The 27,639-nt window shown below is 42.0% G+C and overlaps 1 protein-coding gene across 1 annotated transcript in view; it reads right to left on the bottom strand.

Annotated features, from left to right (window-relative positions):
• Positions 1-27,639, bottom strand: part of shroom4 (shroom family member 4) — a 98,761-nt gene that overhangs the window by 54,336 nt on the left and 16,786 nt on the right. Inside the window, exon 2 of the mRNA XM_086276909.1 lies at positions 8,702-8,853. Within this exon, the coding sequence (XP_086133035.1) occupies positions 8,702-8,853 (152 nt within the window). The remainder of the gene's footprint in view (positions 1-8,701; positions 8,854-27,639) is intronic.

Genomic DNA, 27,639 nt, shown 5'->3' with positions numbered 1-27,639 from the left:
TGGCGCTAAGAATGGCGAGAAACAGATAGAAAACAGACTAAATGCAACATCTCTGTAGCAGCCGACAGGCACGAGAGTGAAGTCCTTACTGTAAATGCAATGGAAAGCTGTCAGACACAATACGCCCTTTTGTAAATCATACACAAGCCTCTATTTCAAAGCTTTCCAAGCAGAGTTTAGCAAAAAAGAAAAAAAGAAGTAGTGCAAAAAAAAGTTGCACAAAAGTACTATTATCAAAATCATCATCTCTCCTCGCCAACTCCACATTTCCTTCCACTGAATTTACATCTCATAATTAAATCCACAGTGTGTACATTTTCCCCACAGGCCCCATCGGCTGAAAAGACCATTTATTCAGAGGCCACTACTGTACAGGGGACCCCCGGTGAGTGACTTCCTGATGTTTCCACAGGCAAACGTGTTGAGCACATAATAATCCACAATATTACTCCCCATGTAAGGCCGTTTAGACCATTTGAGCTTTAATGGAGCTTAGAATAACAGAACGAGTGTGCAGGATAATTTCGCACCTTTATTAAACACATACACATGTGCATACAGATGTAAAAACATAGCAGTGCTTTAGTTTGGTGGGGAAAAAAAGAAATGAAATGTAAATTAAACGTAGTCTTGCCAAATTTTTACAAAACAAGATGATTGGTTGAAAGATTCCCTTTAGGTTGCCAAGCAAAAAGACAAAACGGGCACAAGCTTCCAGAAGAGGGCGCTGTTCAGGCCTTGTCAGACTATGAGCTTGTAAAGCGCTGATAGGGCTGTGGCTTTATCAACCTGAAACATTTCCTGTGCTTGATGAGGCCCTCATCTTTTTTTGTATGGAGGAAAAGACACAAACTTCAGAAACTATTCAGCTGTCATTCTCAGCCTGTACAGCTTCTTATAAGTACTGCTCATTTTTACAACGTGTCGTTTTCAATGCAAACGACACATACAGTTCGTATACCTCTTTGCAACTGACTGATCTCTAGGCCCATGTGAATGGGGCTACAGCAGCTACTTACAACCATTAGCAGTACTTATTTTTTCCAAAATGACCAGTAGTTACCAAGTAGTTGCCAGCAAGTCTCGAGGTCTGTGTAACTGGGACATAAGCAAGCTAGCTAACCACAGGATTAGCACAATAGCTTCTTATCCAAATATAGTAAATTCTAGCTTCTAAAAACTAACATGTTGTGACCAAAACACTAACATGGAGGATTCAAAATGTGTCCAAAAGTCATTATGTAACGTTGCAGTGGCTACGTCCATGCTTTTGCACTACCTGTAACTCGGGTGGATAAAAACATGTTATAAGCTACTTGCGGTTGCTCCCTTGCTACAAGGGGTCACCACAGCTAGCAGCTCGGCATGTTTCATTTGGCATGCTTTTATACCGAATGACTTTCCTGACGCAACCCCAAAGTGGATTTGTGTCTCCAGCTAGAATAAACCAATAATTGTGCAAACCACTGCACCACCAGAGGCACCAATGGATAAAAAGATGCTAAAATGCCAAATGTGCCACACAAAAAAATAAATAAATAAATGGTAGGCCTTTATATACCTTGGTGACCAGCCGAAGCAACATCTATGTGCAGGAAAACACTGCTGTTCTGCTCTTTTTCTTTTTTTTTTTTTTATAATGAAAGCACACAAAAAAATGGGTGTTGAGTTAACTGAAACTGTAAACTTATGAACTGTGAACTAATCTTCCACATTTTGCAGTTTCAAGTATTCATACAAACACTGTAATGCTACTAAATTAGTCTGATCTGAAACTAATGGCAAAAGAGGGACTTTCTGTTCAGCTAGCCACTTTTTGGCATCACCGAGTCCAAGCCAAAAATATCTGTCCCACCAAACCACAGCATGTCACGCTTTTTACACATTCCCACTAAAGATGTAGTAAGGAACACGAACGTCCATCCATTTACATCTCTGCACCAACAGCCCCTATGTGTTACTAAAAGAGGTGGTAATGAGTTTTGGCTTTTGACTAAGGGCCCTTTTCCACTGTTAAAAGTATACAAGCAGAGCCAAGTGTGCAAATGTGAGCATTTCATCATCCCTGGCCAGCCAGTATGTGTGTGTGTGCAGTACTTTCAGAGGGTTCCTTGTTCCTGTACAGTAATGACTAAAACCAGACTGGCAGGCGGGTGACGTGACTGGCACAGCGTCAGGGTCAAAGTGCAACACAGTCCCACCTAATACAGAGGCTGTGATTGGTCATTAGTGTCAGTAACGTGTCAATCACAGGGGGTTTAATTTATGTGTGGGCGACCAAAATAAGAGCACTCCAGCCAAAAAAACAAATAATACCTCTTTATGGGCACAGACAGAGAAACACGCAGGCTAATGGCACAGAAATGCTGATTCATACAGAGGAGCTTGCACAGATTGAAGGAGGTTATAATACTGAATGTCATCTTTACAAGGCTATGCTGTTTTATGAGTTTTAAGATGAGATGCGCCCACATTTTTAACCACCTGAGCTCCAAACAGTCAGAGAAGAGGGTGAGGGGGGAAATCTTTAACGTTAACTTTAATTAAAGTTCATTCAGTTAGTTAATTCATCCATTTTCTAACCAAAGGCTCCCTATTTCTTGGCCACAGTTTCAGCTGTTCTGGGACATAAAAGTGTTCCCACCAATTAGGAGACCAGCTCTAATAGAGGGTGCAGACTGCATGATACAACTGCAGTGGAGGATGGCCATTGTTAACGACGATTTATAATTCTAACTCATACAAAAACAGAGGTGGACATAAGTTTAGGTGGAACTTTTTTTTCTTTTAGCTGCTGTACATAATTTGCAGAGAAATCCTTCTTAAAGACTCCATGCACTTTGGTTTAATTTGCCATTCTTCACTAATGTATAGTCTATCTCTCAGATATAAAACGGTGAGCTTTTCTGACTATAATTGCTTCCTCAGGCATGGTGACCATTGTAACAGCAAAAATCATGTGCATTCTGAGCACAGACCGCTTTTAGAGGAAGATCATTTCCTCCACCTGCCAATTGCTGCATATTATGCCGTCACCCACACTGTAAACATTATCCTTTCATCTTCCTGCGTTTATCCAGGTCCAACATGCAACAGTCCAACAGATGCCAAGATTAATCTCCAGCCCTTCTGACGGGAGGCCAAGGTGTTTCCCCAAATCAGCCAAGAGATAATGACCTGAAACACCTCACCCATGAAGCACCCTAGTCAGATGCGTGAATCACCCCCAACGGGCTCCTTTCGATGTGGAGGAATACAAGCTTGACTCTGAGCCCCTACCAAATGGCCAATCTCCACATCCTGCCTCTAAGTTCTCATTGCCACAACTTTTATCTGCAATCTCAGTCTTTCAATGATAAATCAAGGGTGGGAACGTAGATGAAATGCTTGCTTTCAGGCTCAGATCTCTTTCTGTCACCAGACTAGACCGATCTGTCCAGTCTCACTCACAATCCACACTGAGCTTGCAGACATACTGTTCATGCAAATTTCATAACAAATAAGAGTAGGATCTGAGCTTTAGATAGAAGGATTACTTCATAGGTTTTGTTCAGTTTAATGACATCTTCATGTGCAAATTTTCCAAGTGTACATTTACTGTTGCAACTTAGTGGATGAAGGCTGAAATCTAACACATGTTTATATATAATAGTTTCTTTTTTTGCAGGGAGAGAAAAGAAAAAGCTTTCCCTGTTTCCATACGCTTTGTTGTTTTTATCAACTTTTCTCTCACACTGGCGTTGATTTTTCCATACTACCTAACTTACTTAAGATGTAAATCCAAGATATTAGTGGTGTTACAACTACTGCTTTGTCTCCTTGGACAGCTTCAGACAGCTGTTTGGCAGCAACGCGCCTTGTTCTGGCCTTGAAACCAGACCAGCCGTCCAGCACCTCAGGGTTTTCTGCTCCTGTTTCTGCAGCAGGCGGATTAATTCTGTTAGGCATGCACACAACAGTATTTACACCCACATGCGTACTACACTGTACATCATATTCAGCAGGCTCAGGCTGACAGATTGACCAGTGGACAGACAGAAATGTCTTTAGGAATGCAACTGGCGATGAGAACTCTCCCAGTGAAACCCACAGTGGGTGCTGGTGTCTGGTATGTGTTGCATGTCTGACTGCTGGGGCTTTCCCAAAGCTGTGTGAGAGCCGACATGTGTCCACACATATGCTAAACACTCAACACTAACAGTCTGATCGGTTACATAGATATGCTGTAGATGTACTGCCAAGTTAGCAGCTTCAGACTTTCTGGATATTTACAGCTTAAATTTAAAACTTTTTAAGATGTTATGGAAAAACATGCAGCTCGTTTCTTCATTTATTTGGCAAAATGTCCGATTTTTGTTGTTTTAATGCAATTCTCAGAGCTCTGGTTGATATTATTAACTGCTTAATTGGTCTGAGCAGCAATTTAAGATGAAACATATAGGTTTAAGTCTATACAAATAGCCCTTAACCCTTTCCCCTATAAAGATGAGCTCCCCTGTACTCTTAAAGACGAGTTCTGAACCCTCAGTATATCAATAAAGATGTGCTTTGATGACTATTTGAACAGTTTCCAAGGGTTTTCCAAGGATAGCTGCATAGGCAGGGACCACTCTCACTAACCACTAATTCACACCCGGTCATTTTGTTGTAAAAGCAGGCCTGAAATATGAGAGAGACTACTCACATCGGTAGAGAGAAACAAGGGTTATTCAAAGTAGGCTCAGAGTCAATCAAGCCAACAAAAGTACCAGAATAAATATCCCCAAATCAAATCGCTGATAAGACTGTGACGTGTCCTCACATGGGTCAGAAGTATTAAAGTTAAAAAGGTTTCAAATGAACGTATTCTTAATGACATTTACCAATACAAATGGTAGTATGACTATTACTAATCTGTCAAAATATTTTAGAGTATCAGGCCAGCCATTAACTCAACTCCAGTTACTCATTCTGTGTGCTCTGAACTAATTGCTTGTTATAGAAACAGGTACGGCCTCCCCGAACGACCCCGTAACAGAGCGCCCATTGTTGAAACACTTTATTACACTGATCAACCAGTATTTTGCTGCTGGGAGTCAACTGTACTTTAACAAATTTTACTTGCTGACATCACTTGCGAACTCATTTTCATTACCTGTTTTTTGGTTTGTTTTATTTTTTCCCCCAGTTATGACATGCCAACTGTTGGACAACTTAGGATGGCTGGACAGAAACAGCGACGCCCTTCAGCATTCAAGAAATAAGTCTGGTCTCAAGGAAAGTGACGCCAAGTATAGGTAAGGTTGGTCCTGAATCAGCAGCAATGGGAAGCATTAACACAGGTTATCCCGAATTTTGTTGGCAATCGCAGAGCAGAGAATTATGCTGAGCTTGTGGATAACACAATGAAAACATATCAGCTCAGGAGTGCCAGAATGACACTGAAGACGCACTTACCTCAAGTGTTTTTCCTCCAAATCTTGAAGATGTTAGCAGGCAGGACAGATTTGATGTAAGATAGAAAAGTGATGGAGAACTGATATCAGGGAGATTTTGATCCGGGCGTGATTGCGGACTACTGTTGGTTCTTGAGAAAGACAGATGGCTGTGCAGCACAAGCACAAAAGCAAGCATCTAAAAACAGTTGCGAGCACGCTGATCCCTGGTGTGTTTTCAGAATGAACAGATTAAAACTATTTTTGTTAGAAATAATTACAATTCAAATGTAATTACAGTTAAAATTCCTGTCATTGCGTCGATTTATTATACTGATATTCAAAACTGTCAAAACGTCAGTGATAACAAAAACCTGACACGCAAATTCAATTAGATTTCATATCTGAACTCACTGTAAAAGAACTTGATAAATAGCTGAAGTTCACAGTTCAATCAAAGCAGCAATCGGTTGAGTCCAGCTCCTGACAATTTAAATGCCAGAGCTCAGATCTGCTGCTCTTTTCCCCCAGCACTTTTTTAATCCACATTAAGATGCCAACTGGAGTTCAGTTGACGGGCTGAAACTGTTCCCGTCATTAGCTCCAGCTCCAAAGCCAAAACACAAATGATGTTTTTTTGCCCTTTGTGTGTCTGTGTGTTTTTGTGCACAAATTTCTACCCTTTTACTATGTCTCAATAAGGTGCATCCTTGTGTTAATCAATACAGCGTGTTTTCACTGCATATTACTCCTAAACAGACCTTTCAAGCTGCTGAGGAGTGTGCACCACTTCAACTTGCAGTTACACTTCTGTGAAGGTGCATGTCAAGCTACAGTGTAGGGTCCAGAGCTGCGCTGGAGCCTGCGCCTTAGACTACACACAACCTCAAACATCCCATGAATCAAACATTAAAGTTCTGAGGAGAAACAATGCGTAGCTGTTTTTAGCAGGAAGCTCTGACAAGCACGCTAGTTGCAAAGTACCTAAATGATAAACAGAAATTTATCTGCTATAGAGCAAGATTGTTCTTTCTGGAAAGGACCATAAACGGTGCTTAAAGAGAGTTGACGTCAGAGTTACAACCATGAAGTGAATGCAAAAGTCCAAGTCAGAGCAAGTGTCAGTTAAAATCTTCTGGATGTGTGCACAGTCCTGTGAGTTTTTGAATAACGGCAATTATGACTTTTAAATAAAGCACTAAGGATATACAACTGCTGGTGTAGATGTCAACAAACGCACACAAGCAGAGTCACCTATACTCCACCCTCACTGCTCATCGGTTTCCTTTCAGACACCCTGAAAGTCAAAGGTGACTTCCCGTGAAAAACATCTTAAGTGTGAGAACGCGCCTTTTAGGTGCCGATGAACCGGGGAAAAGGACGGCGACTTCCTCCCTCACCTTCCTTCCCAATGCTGAGAATCAAACTAAACACAATATTAGGGGTCAACAAGTCAAAGAAGACGAATGAGCCAACGTTCACTGTGAAGCCACGAAATTACTTGTTGATGAAGTTTATGTACGAGTGCCGTTTATTTAACTATTATGGTTGTTTTTTTTAAACTATTATTATTTTTTGAAATCTGCAATCTCAGCTTGGGAGCTTGACATGCCTCAAAATAAAAGCAGAGAGGCTGACGGGAATGATGCTGTGAATAGGCCGAATGCTGAATGGCTGAAAAATAAAAGAGAAAGGAAGCGACAACTTTGTTCACCGTGAAGAAAAAGAAGCCGAAAAACAAAAACGAACACAAAGAAGGGCCTCGAAGGGCAATGACAGTGGCTGAAGAGGACGTATTAAATGTTTTTAAGCTCGAGTTTCACATCATCTCATTTCTAAGACGAAGAACATTAGCCCCTGCTGCAGAGACCAAACTAAAGGCCCGGCAATATCATAAGCGTGAACCGCATTACTCCTTTGACACTGCCCCCTGGTGATAGTACACTGTTACAGCATGCACACAGCAGTCTGCAAAGCACGTGAATGTGCATTGTACAAGGTTAAAATATCAATACTACAATCTAAATATCAGGAGAACAAATCAATATGCTTTCAGATGTGTGGCTACATGTTGGTGACCTTTTCCTGGATTCTGGCTCCACTGACAGGTGAGAGGTAGGAATTTCAAACATGATACTGATAACCAGGAAAATACTCAATACTCAAAACCATTTTCCGAGAAGACACAAACCAGGGGGTTAGAGGTTCAGGGTTGTATCAGGAAGGACACGCAGTATAAAACGAGCCAAATGAAACATGTGGTACCTGCTGTAATGACCCTTTGTAAATTAACCGCAGCACACTATCTTAACGATACCATAATGTGGCTATCGGGTAACTGATAATAGTTAACCAGTCACAACATTTGGCAACTCCTCCCCGAGCCTGCTTCAGCCACAGCTTTCTTCCTTTTAAAAGGGAGTTTTTCCTTCCCACCGTCTCCAAGTGCTGCTCATAGGGGACAGTCTGACTGTTGGGGGTTTCTCTCTAATATTGTAGGGTCTTTACCTTAAAGGTGAAGTGTACTGACTTCAAAAATATGCACTGACCAGGTTAAGAGTTGTGGTAACTGTTCAGTACTTTAATGATGTTGACATAAACTAGTTAAATCAATTAGTATCTGAGTCTTGATTTATTTTGACAAACCTTACTCAGTAATGACCCTTCAGGTCACCTCCTTGTTGCCAACTGGTGCCTTTTCCTTCCCCTTTCGAGCTTTCTTCCCCAGAAAAGGAGCACCGGGTAAAAAAAATTGACAGTGCTGCTCTGTAACCGATCTCCTGCACTCGTTGGTTTCCCACTGCTCAGCAGCTGCAAACACATGAAGCCCTCGCTCTCAGAACAAAGTAAGAGCCTTTCTGTTTCTTCTGACTTTCTCTCTCAGCACAATCTCACATGTAAATACAGCCAAGAATCACAGCAAAGTCATTATCTTTACCAAAACTGCAGGGGGACTTTGTTGGACGATGTTGCAGTGATAACCTCATTCGTGAGCCCGTTCGCTGAGGTTCTTTGTTAGAGGTAATTACACATTATAATATTATCTCAGCTTGTTCTTGTTCAGTTCCTCTCACCGTTGCAAACTTTTATTTAAATAAATGAACTAAATAAATAAATGAACTCTCACGAATGCTGGTATAGCTGCTTCTGCAGCAGCGCCGAATCCGAGTCTGTGTGAGAGGTATGCGTAGCTTCTGATTTTGTCAAATGACATCTCCACCCACAGCTCTGTCTGCTAACCCTAGCATGAACCTCTCGTGGATCTGTGTAGTTCTCACAGCGTTTACCTCCTGACTGTGAGCTTCAGTATCCTGTAGGATCCCTTAATGAGAATCAGGGCTTCTTGTCTGCTGCCGTAGAGGGGGGATCCGTTTATGTTAATGAGTTCATCACCAACTTTCAGCTTCTTGCAGTGGGCAGCCTTCCCTCCGTCCTCGATCTGCAGACAAAGACACGATTTGGTTGAGATGAAAGAGGACACTTGGAAGGCAAACAGAAGGACATTCAAGAAAAAAAGAAATCATTCTAATAATAAAAAAAAGTCACTCAAAGACACATCAGCGCTGCCAGAACGACTCCTTTAAAGCCCATTTTGAAGACATTTTTTGTTAAACTGTCTTTGTCCCCCTGGCAACTTCACCCTAAACAGCATCTCCAAAAACAGCCCGAACCAAACATCCCACAGAAACCCATCACATTCCCCTGTAATAGACTCTGTGTGTGTGTTTGGCACAGAGGTGACTGCGGGTCACACAGTGGTGAAGGCTGTGCCGTTAATGCATTGCTGGGATGTTTCAGGGTGTTTTTTAGGCTGCAGAGAAGTGAGACATTGACGATTGTGCGGTGCAGTGTGGTGAGAGGTTTCAGTTCAGCCATAAATCTCTCACACACACACACACACACACACACACACACACACACACACACAAAAAGCATGAAAGAAATAAAAGACAGGAACACACAGACGGACGGGGCAAATGACCTGCTTACTGAGCGGACCACCGGCAGGAAGACAGTCAGGCCAACAATGACAGAAAAATCAGGACGGATCTTTTTTTGTCATTTATTTTGCTGCGGTTTTATTCCCACATTTAGAGAAGTACTGGAACAACATGCTCATGCATCCAAAGAACAAATATGCATGTCACTGCAAATGCACTATAACGCTTCTGCTGGCACCTCGTTTCAGTAGTACTAACACTTCCACATAGGTAGTGTGTCATCAGTGACAGTAGCTCATTGGAAAAGCAGGATGGAAAATGCGCGCTGTTTACCTACACTTAAAAATGCTGCAGCCTGATAGCATCAATAAAACAGTTGTTTCCTCGATCATCAGAAACATTACTGTAAATTCTCTTCAAACATCAAAAAGTATCAAACCATCAAGTTGTCAGAACTTTTCCATCACAAAGTACTTGATCGCGTCTCATGACATCCGTACTACAAACCACATGAGAATGTCTGCTTATTGGCTAGCTGTGAACAAAGAAAATGCAGGAAGTCATTGGTTGATTATATGGTTTACTGCTGCAGTGTGTGTACTCTCAAGGTCTGCAGTACTCTGTGGCATCCCCGATGCAACGCATACCTGCTACTCTGCTCAGACCTGCGACGTACACCTGGTAGTTTAGTCGAGGCTGGACCATGTTCTCTCTATAAACGAACCGCCTTAGAGTTTAGATTCGAAACTTGACAGAGTCCGTGCAGTCGCCGTTGCATCCACACCTGCATGCCTCACAGAAACCGCTGCATTAGAGGGGGAGGAAGTCTTTTAGTGACCAACCATCATGTACAATCCAACGCGCCAGAACAGAATCAGTGGACAAGCTTAAGTGGACAAGCTTTATTTTGAAAGTTCGAACGCTTATCTCATCTTGCATTTTCTCAACCGGATAACTTGTTGGCCAATCTGGTTTGTCATATTTTAGTCCTGCTTATACAACAAAATGACTGGGTGTGCCTCAGAAGTTAGTGAGGGTGGTCTCTGCCTATGCAGCTACACTTGGAAAACCCTTGGAAACTATTCTAAAGGTCATTAAACCACATCTTTATTGACATATGCTGAGGTGTCAAAAACCATTGTTACAGGTGACGCACAGGCGAGGTCGTCAAGTTTTGGGTTGTGTGTTAATCGGTCAACTCAAACACTTTGTCATCTTTTATAAGTATGTTGGCACTGTCATGCATTTTTTCTCTCACTGCCTCTCGAGCTAAAACAGTTTCAAAAATGTACCTTTTTGCAAAAAAACAACAACAAACAAACCAAAAAGCACAAGTGAGGGTGGCAACAGATTTCTGTTCACAAACCACTGTCTTAATTTAAATGTGTTTAAACTAAAGACACTGATACTGGGTAATCTGGGAACACAAAACTTTGTTTCAGAGATAAGTGATAAAATGCTGTTGGTATGTATCTAATATTAATCATTAGATACATACATCCCGGGCCGCCCCCCACCCCCAAATTTCACAACCCTCAAATAGTGACTGAAATCCTTTTTCTCCTTTGGCTTTGTCAGAGGTCACCAGGCAGCTAGAAGCTGGTTTTATTATCCATCACTTTCAGTTATCAACCCCAGGTGAATTCCACTATTAACCCAGAATAAATGCTCTTTAAAGATGTCTCTGGGGCAAACGTAAAGGAATATATTCCAGGGTGGAAACGGAGAGCAGACCTGCCCCTTCTTTTATTAATCATTCATTCATTCACTTTTTTGCTTTTACTGCTTCAGAAAAAAAAAAAATCAAAGGAATGCGTGTCATGGAAACACAGGTCTGATTTCACGGTTTCAGGATTTTACAGACACGCAGCGGGGGACTCGGCCCTGCGAGCCAACTCAAACATAAAGTGAGATCTTTCACATATTAACTCATTCTTTCTGCCGAGCTCTCCTGGGTCTGATGCTGTCATCGACTTCAAAGGTTAAATATTTTCATCCAAACATGAAAAACTTTAAGCAGTTAGTCACATTTGAAAGGGACACTTTTATCACAACTTTGGGTTTTGGTAGCACTCTGTTTCTGTGCTGTTTTAAAACTATTTTAAGAGTCCAATTTAAGAATGATGACTTAGTGACTTAGGGTAAGTCATCAGGTCTTTCTAATATGCATTGGCCTGTGTCCATTTATCATACCTGAGAGGAGCAATGCCAGAAAACTGTTTTCTATCAACATCCCTAATTATAGCAAACAGATGACAAAAAACACCTCTCTGGAAAACCCTGCTGGAGCATCTATTAACAGTTGTTGTGGAAGGACCTAAAACAGTAACATCAATGGTGATGAGGGTGGGGTCAGGTCGGCAGATTGAGGTGTTACTCTCTTAAGTCATCATTTTTTCAGGTAAGTGTTATATAGGGTTTTCCAGGTTGGCTGTCAAATTATACTGTGAAAATGTCTTAAGACACTCCTTACTGTTTTGTATTTGCTTCCAAGGACTTGGTCTCAAGCAACAGTGCTCAAGCCTTTTGGCATTGGCTGCCTTTTTTTCACTCACTTTCAGTCCTTTCCTTGTACCTGACCAGGAATAATTTTATGACTTATTATTTAACTATTAATCATTCAAGGATAACAAAGGGCACCTAACTCAAGAGATGAACCTGTTTAATTCTGCACATAACAGTTAACTTCACAGGAAACCAATTTTAAACTGTATCTTTAGGCATTTTATTATTAGCAGCCTGTCACAAAAACATCAACAGATTGTGACCCATCCTGTAATACCATGCTGAAACTATCTGATTAGTTGCCAAACACACTGCCAGTGCATTAAAGAAACATAACTGGAAAGAAAAACACTGTGAAACATTATCCTCCCCAGAGCCAGGACCTCAACATTACTGAAGCTGTTTGGGATCATCTAAAGCAGTAATTTTCAAACTGTGGTAGGTGTACCACTAGTGGTACTTGAACTCTCTCTGGTGGTGTGCAGGAAGTCTCCATTTTTTAAAGATTAAATAATATACCATTGTGGAGGTATGCAAAGACTACACAAGAGCTTTGAGTCCTCTATGAAGAGCAGCCTTTGCTTATCGCCAGCTGTCGTGGCCACTACTGAGTGCTTGCGGGCTCGTTTCCCTGGGCCTTGAAACTGCAAAGGCAGCACGGCGCTGTTAAGTTGTCACCGTGCTGAGATCCTAGCCACCATCGATGAGTCAGAGGCCCCCAGGAGAATCGGTGGGGGTGCGGGAGATGCCATCAGTAAGTCGGGAACTATCGCCTGGATGCCGAAACTCCTGGTAGCCAGGAGAATCCGATCCGCTTCTTCTGCGAGTGAGCGGTAATCCTTTGCGGCCAGCAACGGGGAGTTGGGTGGGTCATAAGTGTGGTACTTCAAGAGCCATATTTTATGAGGTGGTACTCATTGTGAAAAGTTTGAGAACCACTGATCTAAACGTTGCTAACATCCAAAGAAAAGGTTTGACTGTCCTTTAAGAAACCTGGAGAACTATTGTTGAAGACTACTTAAAGTTACAAGAACGCTGCCTAAGAGAGTCTGGGCTGTGTTGAAGAACAAAGGTATTATTGACTTATTAATAAAGACTTTCAAACTGGATAGAAATCTACAAACTCTGCTTGTGCCTTGTTACCTGTATTTCCATGTACGTTTCAATAAATCCATCCATTCCACTTATCCTTCTCAGGGTGGCGGGGGGTGCAGGAGCCTATCCCAGCTGTCATAGGGCGAGTGGCGGGGTACACCCTGGACAGGTCGCCAGTCTGTCACAGGGCCAACACACAGGGACAGACAACCATTTGCGCTCCCGCATTCACACCTATGGGCAATTTAGATTTTTCAATTAACCTTTCCCCACAAAGTGCATGTCTTTGGACTGTGGGAGGAAGCCGGAGTACCCGGGGAAACCCACGCAAACACGGGGAGAACATGCAAACTCCTCACAGAAAGACCAAAGGAAGGGCAAATGATAAACTGACTGGTTCTTATACATCACGTTTCTACTCAGCGTGAGCACTCAAAGCACTTTACACAACATGTCTCAATTAGCCATTCAAACACATTCACGGAAGCATTTTTTTCTATTCACGCACATTTACACTCTGATGGATGCAAGAACTTGGACTTCAGTATCTTGCACTAGGATACTTTGGCACGCAGACTAGAGAAGCCAAAGATGGAGCCACCAACCTTGTGATCAACAGATGACGTACTCTACCTCCCGACCTATAACCACTGAAACTTTTCTTCAGTCCCCAAAAAGCAAACAAACCCTGTGGCACCACTGACAGCTAAAGACGGATGGTTAGTGAAACTGGGTTAGATCATTTATACTAGCCTAACCCTATAAAACTAGGGTTACAGGAAAGTAAGGCACAGGGAAGCTGTAGGATGAATGTTAAACTGTTCTCATTAAAAGCATGTTGAGCATCCCTGACAGACAGGGATAAATATCATTAAATGAAAGGAAGACAGGATTTTGATCTGGATTATTTACAGTGAAAAACTAATCCAGACTTCAGGTACAGACTGACTCTTACCTAGTCTAACATTTTAAAAACATCTGAGCCCTGGGCTGTTAAAAACTCAAGTGTGTTACGCTTGAACCGTGCTAATAAAAAGCTGATTATGAAACATAAATAGTTTATAGAGTTTATGCCACAGCAAAGCACCACTGTAAACAAAAAAATAAAGAGCACAATTAATTAATAAGCGGCTAAAACCACAATAACAGCTTCAGGACATCATTTTGAAGCTGAAGTTTACCTTTGACCCCTACACAGAGGTGAGAACACCAAACATTTTCACAGGGAGCGGTGAAATGTAATGTACATCACACTGAACTGTGTCTACTGAAGCCACTTCCACACACACATTACTGTAAAATACAGAACACACACATGCACGCACACAGACACACGTATGCAAAAAGGCCGCCAGGCTGTGTTGAACCCATGTGACACAGTACTTATGTTCACTTGTTTCTAATGAGTTTTTCATTATGAAAACAAACCAGGGGCAGAAATGGCTGCAGTGCTGGGATGTTTAATGTTGCTTACAATGAGGATCACTGTTATATACACACACACACACACACACACACACACACACACACACACACAGAGTCCAAAGCACAACACGCATGGTTTAGGAACTCAAATACACAGCAATAATATGACCCCTAATTATCCAGCAATGTAATAAATGCTGGACTCTAATGAAATAAACAGTGCTGGTGGAAGATTAAAACACACTCTGGTCGACGCTTGGCTCTGCTAAAACTATCAGTGTGCCGTTAAGCTTCAGGAGTAATCTGTCATTTTCCCATGGATGAAAGAGGAGCGGAGGAATGTAATGGGGAAGGGGGAAACGTAGGATGGGAATATGATGAAGAAGAAGACAAGATTTTTAGAGAAAGCAAGGCAGCATGCGCTGAAAAAGGGAAGGGAAAAGGATTTTTTTTAATAAGCCAAAAGGTAAGTGCCTGAAGAAATATAAACAGGAAGAGAGATGAAGATGAGGGGGGAGATATACAAGAGGGTGAAATAGTGTAGACAGATGAAATAAAACAGAAGGGGAACTAAGGAGGAATAAAGTGAGATGTATAGATAGAAAGAGAATAACTGAAAGGAGGTGGATGGAGGGAAGGGGTGGATGAAGAGCAAACAGAAAGGAGATGAAGAGGGAAAAAATCAACTACATGAAAAACAAAAGAAGAAGGAGATCTAATGAGGTTAATGTTTAAAGAGGGTTATAAAGAAGTATCAAAGGAAAGGGAGATGGAAAACAGAGAAGAAGAAGAGAGGAAGCGCAATAGAAAGATGGGAATGAATGGGAAAAACCTGAAGGAATAGCTTAGGGGGAATGGTAGAAAAACACAAAGTAAAGAAGATGCAGGACAGAACAACAAAAGGAGGGAAACTTATGAAGGCTAAAGAGCAGGAGTGAAAAACAGGGCAGGAAGAAAAGATGATTAAGATCAGAACCAAACATGATGAAGAAGAGAGGAAACAAAAACAAGGAAAAAAAACAGAGGAAGGGGACTTACAAGAGAATAGAGAAAGGACTAAAAGAAGGATGTGTGTTGGAAGTGGAATAAGGAATTAAGGAGGATGTAATCAAAGGTAACGGTAGAAGGAAGAAGAAAGGTTTGGGTGGAAAGGAGAAAGATTAAGGAAAAAATGAGGAATAAATGAAGGAATAAGGGAGAAGGACTGGAGAAAAAAGAAATGTGGAAGAAGGGAAATGAGAGCCGGATGTAGGATGTAGGAGTATACAGAAATGGGATGATGGGAACTCAGACAAAAAGATGAAAGAAAAAGAAGGAAAAATACACAGATAACAGCAGGATAATTAATAAGGAAGAAACTTAAAAAGAGAATAGGCTATGTAGATAGAGAAGGAGTAAGGGAGGACAGGAGGTATGAGGAAGGTAGGAAGAAGAGGCTGGATGAGCAAAAGGAAGCAGGAGGAAAAGGAACAGGGGAGGGAGGAGACGACCTGAGGGCGGCGTGCTGTAATCTGCCACGCACACCTGTGGGTTTTACATACTAAACCCCAGCACGTGGGTTTGTGGGGCATAATTAGAGAGCGGTATTAAGAGAGTTTATGACGCACAGAGCAGGCAGATGTGTGGGAGGCTGAAGTCATTACCCAGAACTCGTTTCTTGACATCCTTTTCGTTCTAGGTGCTTCACGTCATCCTGCCAGAGAGCCAACTTTCCACAAAGGTTGACCGACGATCGGTAGCAAAAATTTACAGCACGAAGACGTCGGCTTCAGGATCCGCGTTAATCGAGAGTTCACGAAGGCAAACTCAGGCAACATTCCTGGAGATACAAGGCGCTGGCTTGATAATCTCTAATCAAATGTCAACTTAAATGACAAATTTGGCTTTGACATTGATGCTGCACTTCTTTCTTTGAAGCGGCGCTCTCATTTTGTCTGAGACTGACTCTCAGTCCTTCACAGAAGCTGTAGCAAACGATGAGCTATGAGGAGGGAGGAAAACGAAACTGTAAAATGCAGTTCCTCAAGTGGCCACTTGAGGCACCATAGACTTCAATGTTAAAATGTCCTAATTTCTTGCAGAAATACACATTTATAGTGTGGTCCCCGTTTTGATTTCTTTGGACAGTTTCTCCCTCATAGAAACTGGACAGAAGGTGTTATTGTTTGTTTGTTTGTTTGTTTAAAAACAGAAACCTTGGTGGTTTCTGTTTTGTTCCTGAACATCAGAACCAATTTCCTCTCATTCGAGGGTGACGGTTTGTCACCACTTTGACAAGGTCTAGAAGAAGACCCGCAGCTGAATAACTTTTACTCATGTATAATTGTTTGAAATGATCCAGCGTGCCATCATGCATGTGCCAAACAGTAGAAAAACAACCAAAACAAAGTGAAACAGCTCCAGAGACACACTCTGCACACAAAGGCCAAAACATCTCTCATCTGTCACACCCTGCTCGATAAAGGGTTTTCCCCTCACTTTGTATGTATCTATACGCCTCCTCTCAGCTGTTTCACAGCTCAGCTTCACTCCAGTCTGACCCACATGTCTGCAGTGTGTGTGTGTGTGTGTGTGTGTGTACTGCTGTGGGATGTCCAGACAGGGTGAGGTCACTCCAAGCACTGAGGAGTCAGAGAAGAATAGCCTCTCTGTGAGCTGAAACACACACACGCACGCACACACACAGGTCAGACACACCCTTTTATATTTAGATTCAAGTGGTGACTTCACAGCCTCGAGGTGTGTGTATGTGTGTGTTTATACAGTGGCACAGTGCCCACTGCTGTGCCCTGGAAAAAGACGGAAATCCCCCCACATGCTAGTCACAGGTTGTCATCACTCAGCTATCACCTGACTGCGCTGAACAACAGTCCCTTTATCAAAAACTGGAACGATTAGCTTCAGACTGAAGATCATTAACTGCAAAATTGTTCGTGTGTGTGTGTGTGTGTGTGTGTGTGTGTGTGTGAGAGAGATGATTAACACAGCAAACATGTGCACTTCAATATCAACCAGCAGGAGACACATGTGCATGTGCTAATACACACATGTATTAGCCAAGTCGTGGAGGCATAACTGGGCTTATTTTGGCCTCATCATGTTAATCATTACGTTTTTTTATGGGGAAGACTTGGTTTAATGTTGCAGGTGGTTACCGTTAAATAGATGTTAACGCAGGGTCCTCTGAAAGCAGGCCTGTGCGCCTACCATGGGCGAGGCGGTGCAGGAACTCGTGCATTTAAACCTCAAATTGCAGAAAGGACGAGACAGAGAAAATGAGCAGCTCTAAGAAAGTTTGTGTGTAAAAGCGAAGATGCTCTGAAAAGGAAAAAAAAACAAGCGCTGGCACGCAGCAGCAGAGTCTGGGAAAAGCTGTGTCATTTCTTTCATTGCTGGCTACAGAAGCGAAAGAAGGAAACCACTCTTCGATTGTTTACACGAAGACGTCCAGAGAGAATAAAACAGGTTTTTTTTTTTTTAGGTTTTTTGCTTTTAGGGAGGACTGAGAGCGGTGTGGATGTGTCATATGTTTGAATGACATAGAAGCTGGGTTTTGAGGTGCATGTAACATTCACATGCAAGAACACACACAAGGAGAGGATGAGGGCGCAAACATGAAGCTGAACGAGCCTGATGAAATCCTTTTGCAGTAAACGTTTGTCTTAGTGTGGTGCTGTTGGTCATTGTGTGATTATAATATGCCACTTTTAGAATTTTAACTTAAAGATGGAAAATATTTTGTGACTGAAAACTTTTTTTGCAAGGAGGACAAATAATGATAACAATGAAGTCGCTTTTCCAATTATGTAATGCAATATATTGATAATTGTCTTGTTTATCTGGCATCTAGCCTTAATATAGCCAATAGGCTTAATAGGCCAATTTCATAAAGGAGTTATAAAAATGAAAGAATAGCTGTAAAAACTATGATGATGACAGCAGACCATCTGCCTGGATCTCACCCTATCCTCAGCATCTGTCACACCAACCCTCTGCATGCTCTCGTTCCATGTAGTTTTCCTCTTTTCCTCTTGCCTGGAGCTCAATCTTCAACACCCTTTATCCAATATATCCACTATTCCTCTTCTGCACATGTCCAACCCATCTCAGCCTTTCCTCTCTGACTCCCAATGAAACTCTGAGCAACTTAAACTCTTCCACTTCCAGCACAGCCTCCTGTCTCTAAACCACACATCATACTCACTACCATCTTGTAAAACTTCCCTTTCACTCTTCCTGCTGTCCTTCTGTCACAAATTACCGTGTGCACTGTCTGACGCTTCGGATGGTTGCCAGGTATTTTAACGCATCCACTTTCACTACCTCTACTCTTTGCACTGTTACACCTGTCTCCCTTTCACTCACACACATTTGTTCTCTCTTGCCTCTGCTCACTTTCGTTCCTCCTCTCTCCAGTGCATACCTCCAGCTCTTCAGACTATAATCTACCTGCTCCCTACGCTCACTACAGAGCACAATGTCGTCTGCAAACATAGTCATCTGTCAAACTGTCCAACCTGTTTTTTGACATGCTGCCCAAACTCAGCAAATCTCTCCTAGTTGTTACTAGTTGTCTATTCCATTCTGTTTTATTCTATTCTATTCCATTCATGACTGATCACAGCAGAAACTTTGCTTCCTCATGGCAGGAAAGGCGATGATTTAGCTGGTTTCTTGTGAGCATGGAAACACACTGAATGATGCTCAGTGGTGCATCTCCTCCGTGTCAAGGCCCTAAATAGAGCCATCAACATGACAGGTAAACACAAGACCCTCCATGAACCATGCCCCCCCCAATCATGTTTGAGTGGATCCCAAGGACAAAGACCCTGGAAGTGGGTGGGGGGTGTTTGGGACGAGAAACCCCCTCTCAGGACCTCCTGCTGTGCACCAGCTTTGAGCTTCTGCTATTGTTTACTCCTCCATCTCCCAAGCCGAATGCCTGCGGATGCACTGAGGAGTAAATTTGGAAACAGCAGTTTGAAACGTGGAAACATGACTCGGAGGGAGCTGCCAGTTCTTTCTGCAGTTCTGAAGGTAGAGGCCAGTTTCTCCCACATTTCCTGTTATGATAACATTTGAATCCACCTTCTTTTCCACTACTTGGGGCTGCTCACAGCCACAAGTCTGAGTCACTCTGTGTTTGACCTCCGCAACGAGATCAAGAACTGTGAAGAAAATAAGCAAGACGCTACAGACTCCAGAACTCCCAACACTCCCAACACTGCCTTTGAGGTGCACAAGTTGTCATTTGAGCAACCGCACAGGACAAATCCAGGAATTTATTTCATTGCGGGGTTTTTTTTCATTTGATTCATTTTGGTGTTATGATGTTTCCATTCAAAGCTTTACTACCACTTGACAATGCTTCTTTTTGTTCTTTTGCACTACTGACAACATATATAACAAGTTAAAGATTAAAAACTTAAATATTTATTAGCAATGTTCAACTAAATGCCAGAATTGAAAATTAAACGTTTTTTCATTTAAATGTGACTTTTCAGTCCCCACACTGGAAATCACTGCTCCAAAGAACTGCTCCTCTACCTTTGACAGGCAATAGCTATTCAAGCTGACAATTTGCACCTTTTTAAATAAGTTCAAAATTAGGTGTACAATCATATTATATACTTTTACTATTACTTATTCATACTTTGGGAAAATTCACTGATTTTCATACAGCACTTTTCTTGTCTTACTAACCACTTAAAGCTTTCTTTATCACACATCTGCACCTGTGGCCAACTTAGAATCACCAGTTAACCCAACATGTAAGTCTGATCACTGTTTGCCATGCTGGTTCTTCTAAAACGTAATCTAAAGGTCTTTATAAAGGCCAATACTGATATATCGGTAAACAGCTACGATATCAATGTAGCTGATATATCGTTCAGGTTCTAGTTCATTTTGGAAGGTTTTTGAACTATTTAAAAAAAAGGAAGTTAGAAAAAGTATCTTTAAAGGTGTACCTCTGTTTTTGTATAAAGGACTTTGGTTTTAAATGTGTTACTGCAATTAAATGTACTCACTTAGGTACAAAAATCCAACGGGGGATGATTTTTCCAGTTATAGACAAATGAGGAACTAATTAATCAATAAACAGCTGAAAAACTGAATGATGATGAAAACAACCATGAGCTAACCTTTAGGCAGTGGTGAATAAAGCAGCTTAAGAAACCCACAAACATTTTCTCCTTATCAGCCAAGTAACATCATGAACTTCTACGGTTTTGTTCCCTTTAGGCCCTCTCTTTGTTTCTTTGTCTCTATAAACGTGAAGTGGAACACTGAAGCTTCAGTTACCCTCAAACAGCATCAATAAGCTTGTTCTCCATTTACAACTGCCATTAGAGTCAGGAGAACACCAGCTGATGGGTTTTTTAACGACGCAGTGTGAGGAAAATCTATATTTGAATATTTTAACTCGTGGATTAGTGGAATAGAAGAAAATGCATTCGAAAACATGAAAACTCTTATTCTAGGACCCCTCCTTTTCAAGTTGTGACCCCAGAGTGAGTCCCGCAGGTTTAAAGCACTACTAAAAGCATATTTAAGAGTTCTCTTCTTGCGTCCCCAGCATTTCATGTTATGTTCATTTTTTCCCCTCACTCATTCTCATACAGCTGCACACACCCTTCATCAACCTCTGCCCTCCACTCTGAGCCTTGTGAGCTTCTCCTCCCTTCCTCACACCCACACTCACACAAGGCCTCCTTTATCAGGGTGGGGAGGAGGGGAGCTGCAGGGACGGAAAAAAAAAATAGCTCCCACGCTCACACCGAAAGCGCCAACGGCCACACGTATGTGTGCGTTTGCATGATGTATACGGGAGTCTAGCTCCACTGATCCGTGGTGTTGTCCTTAAATGGCCTTTTTTCCATGGAAGAACCCAAGGGCGCAAACAAGACAATGCCCCCCCAGTCAGGCACGTCCTTTTATGGGTGAGGTTCTACTGATTTGGCCTGTTTAGGAGAGCAGGGAGCCCTGGGTCACTGACACATTTGGATCAAATTCAAAACAAGAGTGAGAAGGTAGCAGAGGAAAGGAAAAACAAGAGAAGAGTGAGAGGAAGGCAACAAGAAAGAGGTAAAAGAAAGGAAAACCAATGCCTTTTTGGGTTATTTTTAAGTCAGTCAAAATCTGAACACTGACTAATCACTGCCATCCTGAATTAAGACTCGAAACCACAGAAACATCCTGCGAGCTCCGTCACATGGATGAACTGCAGCATGTGAGCAAACGCCCTCTCACTTGTGAACATAAGTCGTCTCTCTCTCTGTGCTTCTCTTAGAGGGGAAATGCTTCTTCGAGTCCTGGACAAACTCTGGTTAACTGGCCTGGACCTGACGAAGCCCAGACAGGAAGCGAATCATGCACATCTTTGTTAAGCCACTGATTAACAAAGATGTGGCTCATCTTCTCCCTGTTGGGTGTTTTTTGCTCAATCCTCATCCCTGTATTTGCAATCTTGTCTGGAAGGCACTGGCCAATCACCAATCACGGATGATCAGCTGGAAACTGGCCAATCGACTGATGCACCTGAATTTATTTATGTAGACCCCGTGCAACAAAGGAAGTGAAAATCACCTAGGGTTAAGGCAGTGTTTACCCAACAAGAATACATCTTCTAGAAGCAAAGTTTAAAAAGGAAAATAAAAATATAATATTACAATAATATGAAGAGATTAAACATACAATGCAGAGTGAAAACGGTAAGTGCAGCCGTGTGAGTGAGTGAAACTAGAGGATTAAAGCTCTGTGGAAGTGTGTACACTTTAAGCTCTTTGCTCAGGAAGACTGAGCTGCATTAACCAAGGTTTAACTTTAGCTGAAGCCGGAAAGGAAGCCAACAAAAATGCTTACTGAGTAAGTTAGCAGACTTATCAGTGTCACAAGTCTATCATTAAGAAACGGGAGAATCTATTGGATTATATTTGTTATCCCATTAAATTATTGCTTGTGCATGTGAGTGTGTAAGAGAGTTTTAGAAACTGTGATTTCAAACCTGTTGATTTATCATTTACCACAAGTTACCATGGAAACCCCCGCAACAACTGAATCACCTTCAAAACACCAAAAACGAAAATTAACGTTAAACCTCAAGCTTCCTCCATGTGCCAAAGTTCTGTGTCATCCTACGAGGCTCTAATTTCAATTATGGCTTCAGTAGTTTTCCTTTTCGCACTTCAGTCTCTGGAGCAGAGCATGAAGTCCTCCAAAAATCACAGAGAGGCTCATGCTGACCTACTCCAGGCATCTGCAGGCCTGATGAAAGCTAGAGTCGGTGTTGAACCACAAAGGCAGGCTTGAATCCTCACCTTTTTTAGGAAGCAGAAGTGGCCGACAATATAAAATACAGTCATTTCTATAGAGGAAAAACGGGAACTTCCTGTGATTCTTTATCAGTAGGAAAAGCTGTAAAAAATTCAAAAGCTATGCACTCCTTCACATTTTCCAAAGCTGTCCAGTGGACCAGATTGGAGGCTTTGACGGGCCTATTCTAGCTCCTGGGCTTTATGTTTGACACCCCTGCAATACATAATGTTGACAATAGCACTGGGACACCAACACACTGCAGACAGGAGCTGCTCAGCCATGAAGCTCCCAGCGCACAGTTGTTGTGCAGATGTTAATTCCAGAGGAATTTGGCGCTCTGCAGACTTACCGTGACCTGTCACTTCGTAGTAACTTTTCTGTGTAACTTCGCAGAGTTGCTGTGGTTCCTAAATGCTTCCACTTTGGAATAATACCTCTTACAGTTGATTTTGGAGTACCTAGTTTCACAAACTGCCTTGCTGCAACAACGGCAGTGCGCTCGAATTCAATGAGCTCTTTTGAACAGCTCATTCTTTCACTCATTTGTAAAGACCTCTGTGGTCCAGTACGCTGCTCCGTATACGCCACACAACCCACCAAATAACCGCAGTTGCAGCTAAATTGCTTTCACTGTGGAGCACGTTAGTAACAGGTTGTGGAAAACAAAACACTGTGGACTTTCTGCCGTGCCATGAGATGTGTGTCTGTGACATTTATTGAAACCAGTTGGCACATTCCTCCACTTTCATCCAAACATATGTACATGTGATCCGACTTGGTGGCTTCTTCTGTTTGTTTTTAATCCAGAACGTTTTCAGTAATTATTTATAATGTGCCGCAGCCACTTTCTGGTGGGTCTCCCCACTCGTATATTTTTATTAGCTGTACTCCCGCGAGGAGACTAAATATTTTAAATTCAAATTAAAAAAAAAAAAAAAAAGAAAAAAAAAAAGAGCAACTCTTCACGTTTGAAGAAATGCCAAGAAGATGTGACTGGACGAAAACACAGTCACCAGCTCAAGCGCCGCGATGGCTTAAAAATGATGAGAAATAAAATACAAAAAGTGGAAAGCGTGCAGGATGTTTAAATGTCATCATCAAGTCCCACGTCTCTGCAGAAGCTTTAACATTCGCGTTATTTCACTTTTTATAAGGGCAAATAGAGGAAAAGCGCATAAATAATGGGGGGAAACTGTATTCTTATGAGTTTTATGAGGCTATAAACAGTTTTCACCCATAAAAGGCTGCACTAAAGAGCTGCTTTAGGATTTAAAGTTTGATGTAGTTTGTTGCATAAATATTTGAACTCTTTTCCTTTAAAAAAAAAAAAAAAAAAAATCACCTAAACCAAGAGGATCACTAAACAAAAGAAAGTGCCAGTGCTGTTAGGTAAACAGGATGACAACAAGAAGAAATGTGCCGCCCATAATGTTTGACTGGCAGGTGACTTCTGGAAATTCCCCCACAAGCATTTACACCAAAGATGCTCTTACCACTTTAAACTCCAGTAAAGCCGTCATAATCTCGCCTAATCTGGGAAAGCAAGCCCCTCGTTACAGTCTCCGAGCTGTGAACCACATCAAAGCTCCACGGCCCAACAATCCTCAGGAAGCCCAGCAGCATCACGCTAACCCCCGACCCAACCTGTCGAACTTTAACCCTCAGTCATCATCAACATCTATACATCATCATAGCACAACAAGCCTCCAAATCCCATAATCCACCACAATCCTGACAATCAAACTATCACATTTAAAGGCACTCACATGCTGAAGTGACAGCGTCACGCACAAAGAAACAGCAAAAACTTTGTGACTGTGCGACCTTCAGGTTTCTCTCACACACACAAACACACACGTTTCCATACTTCCAATACTTTCCGTTTACCCTAACTCTTGACCCAAACCATAACCTAATTGTAACCCTGACACCAAAAACCACAGTCTTAAAAATGCCTTCAAACTCCTGGGATGGGCAATTTGTCCCCACAAGTATGGTAGCATTCCAATTTTTGGTCCTCACAAAGATGTATAAACAGACGGAGGCACGTGTGTGTATATGTACACACCAAAACGGGGGAAAGTCCATTTTGGGGATGGATTTGAGCTCAGGTTGATATGGGGATGACACAGATAAACAAATGAAAACAGTTCAGCTCAGAGGTTTTATGAGGACACCCTCACACTGGTGATAGCACATACACAAAGCACAGAGTGTGGCTCCTCTGGTCATTCAACTCTTTTGGAAGACATGCACACAATTTTGAACGGCAAACTGAGACTCAAGCTAAACACCAGCAAACAAAAAAAAAAGAAGATAATAAGAAGGTCAGCGTGGTGTTCAGTAATCACTGTGACACTGCAGACTGCTTTAAATGCAAGGCTTAAAACAACCATGCATACATCCACAGCCATTTTCCACAGGAAAAACGGTTTTTCCTGTTTTCAGCGTCTCTGCCTCCAAGGTAAGACCATTGACAACCAGTCCCCTGATGTAGAAAATGAACTAATCTATGCAGGCTATGTCAGAATAAACCGCCATATAACCAGATTAAAATTAGCTTCGTTCAGCAATCTAATGTGACGTTGTGTGTGTGCAATGATACACACAGTGCAGGGTGCTGCACATCCCAGAGACATTTATAAAATACGACTCAATTACTGAAAAGTGTGATTGGCCGTTTCAAATGTTTCCTAAATACACACACTGTATCTGTATGGATACATTTAACCTCTGATTGTCATATTATTCTACACACTCACAGAAAGGTTATTCCTCTGTGTTTATGGAGTTTTGATATTTAAACTGTCCACACACACACACACACACACACACACACACACACACACACACACACACACCCACCCACCCACCCACCCACCCCTGGCTGTGTGTTTCTGGTGGAGTATGGCAGCCATTAGTTCCGGTGACCAGCGCTCACAGCAGCAAAGGTTAAAGGGCTCGGCAGCCTGGTGGGACCAGAGGCCGGCTGGTTTGATCCATCAGTGTCATAAAGAGACTCTTTGTGTCTCTCTGACATACACACACTTAAATATGAGTGAAAGATTAACTTCTTAATGTGCACTAAACGACCCTGCCCTTCTCCACTGAAACCTGCCTCTACCCCCCACCTACCTACACCCACCCGCGATTCCTCAATCTCTGCACTGGATGTGCTTTGTGTGTTTACGAGCACCACAGATAGAGGGTGTATTGTATACGCTTTTACTCCTGTCACATCAAAGCTGCTTCTCTCTCTGGACTGCCCGTCAAGTATTTTTTTATAGAAGTCACAACATGTTTCGCTGACGATCAGATCAAAATCACAAAAGCTTTTGTTTGATCACAGATGAAGAAGCTTTTTGGCATCTTGCAAGTAGAAGAGATTGAGTTCTTATACGTATTAAGTCCCAGCTTATTAGGGAGGAATAATGGTTCTTTTTGTTTGCCTTCATCTGGAAATGAAAACGATCATTAGCTGGCAACGACTTGCTCACAGCAAACCTGTCATCAGGGGATTAAAACAAACCTCAAAAATCAACAAAACAGTCTCAAGCAGTTCATTTAACAGCTGAAGACAGATTTAAAGCATCTCCAATTAACACTTACTGCTTTAAAACCACCAATGGAAAACTATTTGGAAACTTTTTTTGATAGCTAGCCACAGCTCTGTTTATTTGTTTTGAAGGCCAACAACACCTCAGTTTTTCTGTTTTTCCTTAGGAGCACTGACACTCTGTTTCTATCATGGGGTAGCAGCAATGTCTAAGGTGGCACCTAACATGCATGAGTTTACATCATAACTTTTATGTTTGTTGGATATCTGATAAAGCATGAGATGTTCTTACAGGGTAAGAAAAAACACCTTTACAATTTTATTTAAGAACTAAAAAGGTAAGTTTTTGAGTCCTCATCGTCAATGTCAATTTTTTGACATGAGTATTAACTCACCCATCCAAATCATGGAATTCAGGTGTTTCAGTCATAACCATGGCTGCAAGTGTATCACATCCATCTAGCCATGCAGACTGCTTCTACAAACATTTGGAAAAGAATGGATCGCTCTCTGAGCTGAGGGAACTACAGCGTGGTACCGTAATAGGATGCTACCTGCATCAAGAACAGTCGGAAAATTTTTCCACTGCTAAATATTCCACAGTCAGCTGTTAGTGGTATTATGACAAAGTGGAAGCATTGGAAATGACAGTCATGAAGTGGTAGGCTACTTAAAATCACAGAGCAGGGTTAGTGGATGAGGCATACAATGTGCAGAGGTCACCATCTTTCTGCAGAGTCAATCGATCCAGACCTCCAAACTTCACGTAGCCTTCAGATTTGCTCAACAGAAAGCTTAGAGAACTTCACGGAATTGGTTATTTCCTTGTGGAATGTCTTCCCAGAAGAGTTGAAGTTGTTATAGATGCAAAGGGTGGTTTCATATGAGTGTAAAGGCAGACGAGCGAATACTTCTGGCAACCAGATAATCCCCTGGGCAACATCCAATTTGAAATCTTCACTCTCAACAAAATAAAAGTGATGCCATCCTTGAATATGCAAGTGTTGTGTGACCCACCTGCCATGGGATACAAATTTTAATGCAAGGTTAGTAATATTAGGTCAGAATAATGAGCAATATCACAAACTAAGCACCTACTGTTACCAGCAGTTAAAGAATATTTCTGCTGCCCACCTGCAGTACCTCCACAGCCCACCAGGCACATGGCCCACTTTGAAGATCAGTTCTTCAGTTCTGGTGCCACACTTCACAGGTACTTTGTGTTTACTGACAGGTAAGCATCTTCAATGCAAACTACTGCCAACCACAGTAAACTGACCAAAGCAATCACAAGAAGGTTTTCAGTTCAGCTCTGTATATCCTTTAGTGATAACTTCATGCTAGCAATCGCTAACAACCTCCACCAGTGGGAATAAACACTTTGCAG

This window comes from Aulonocara sp. 'chitande type north' Nkhata Bay, linkage group LG3, assembly GCF_057382095.1.
Source record: "Aulonocara sp. 'chitande type north' Nkhata Bay isolate Kocher_YH1m ecotype deep benthic linkage group LG3, A_spYH_male_GT1.1, whole genome shotgun sequence".
Classification (NCBI taxonomy): Eukaryota; Metazoa; Chordata; class Actinopteri; order Cichliformes; family Cichlidae; genus Aulonocara; species Aulonocara sp. 'chitande type north' Nkhata Bay.
The sequence above is the reverse complement of the archived record's forward strand: the minus strand, read 5'-3'. Positions and strand labels throughout refer to the sequence as shown.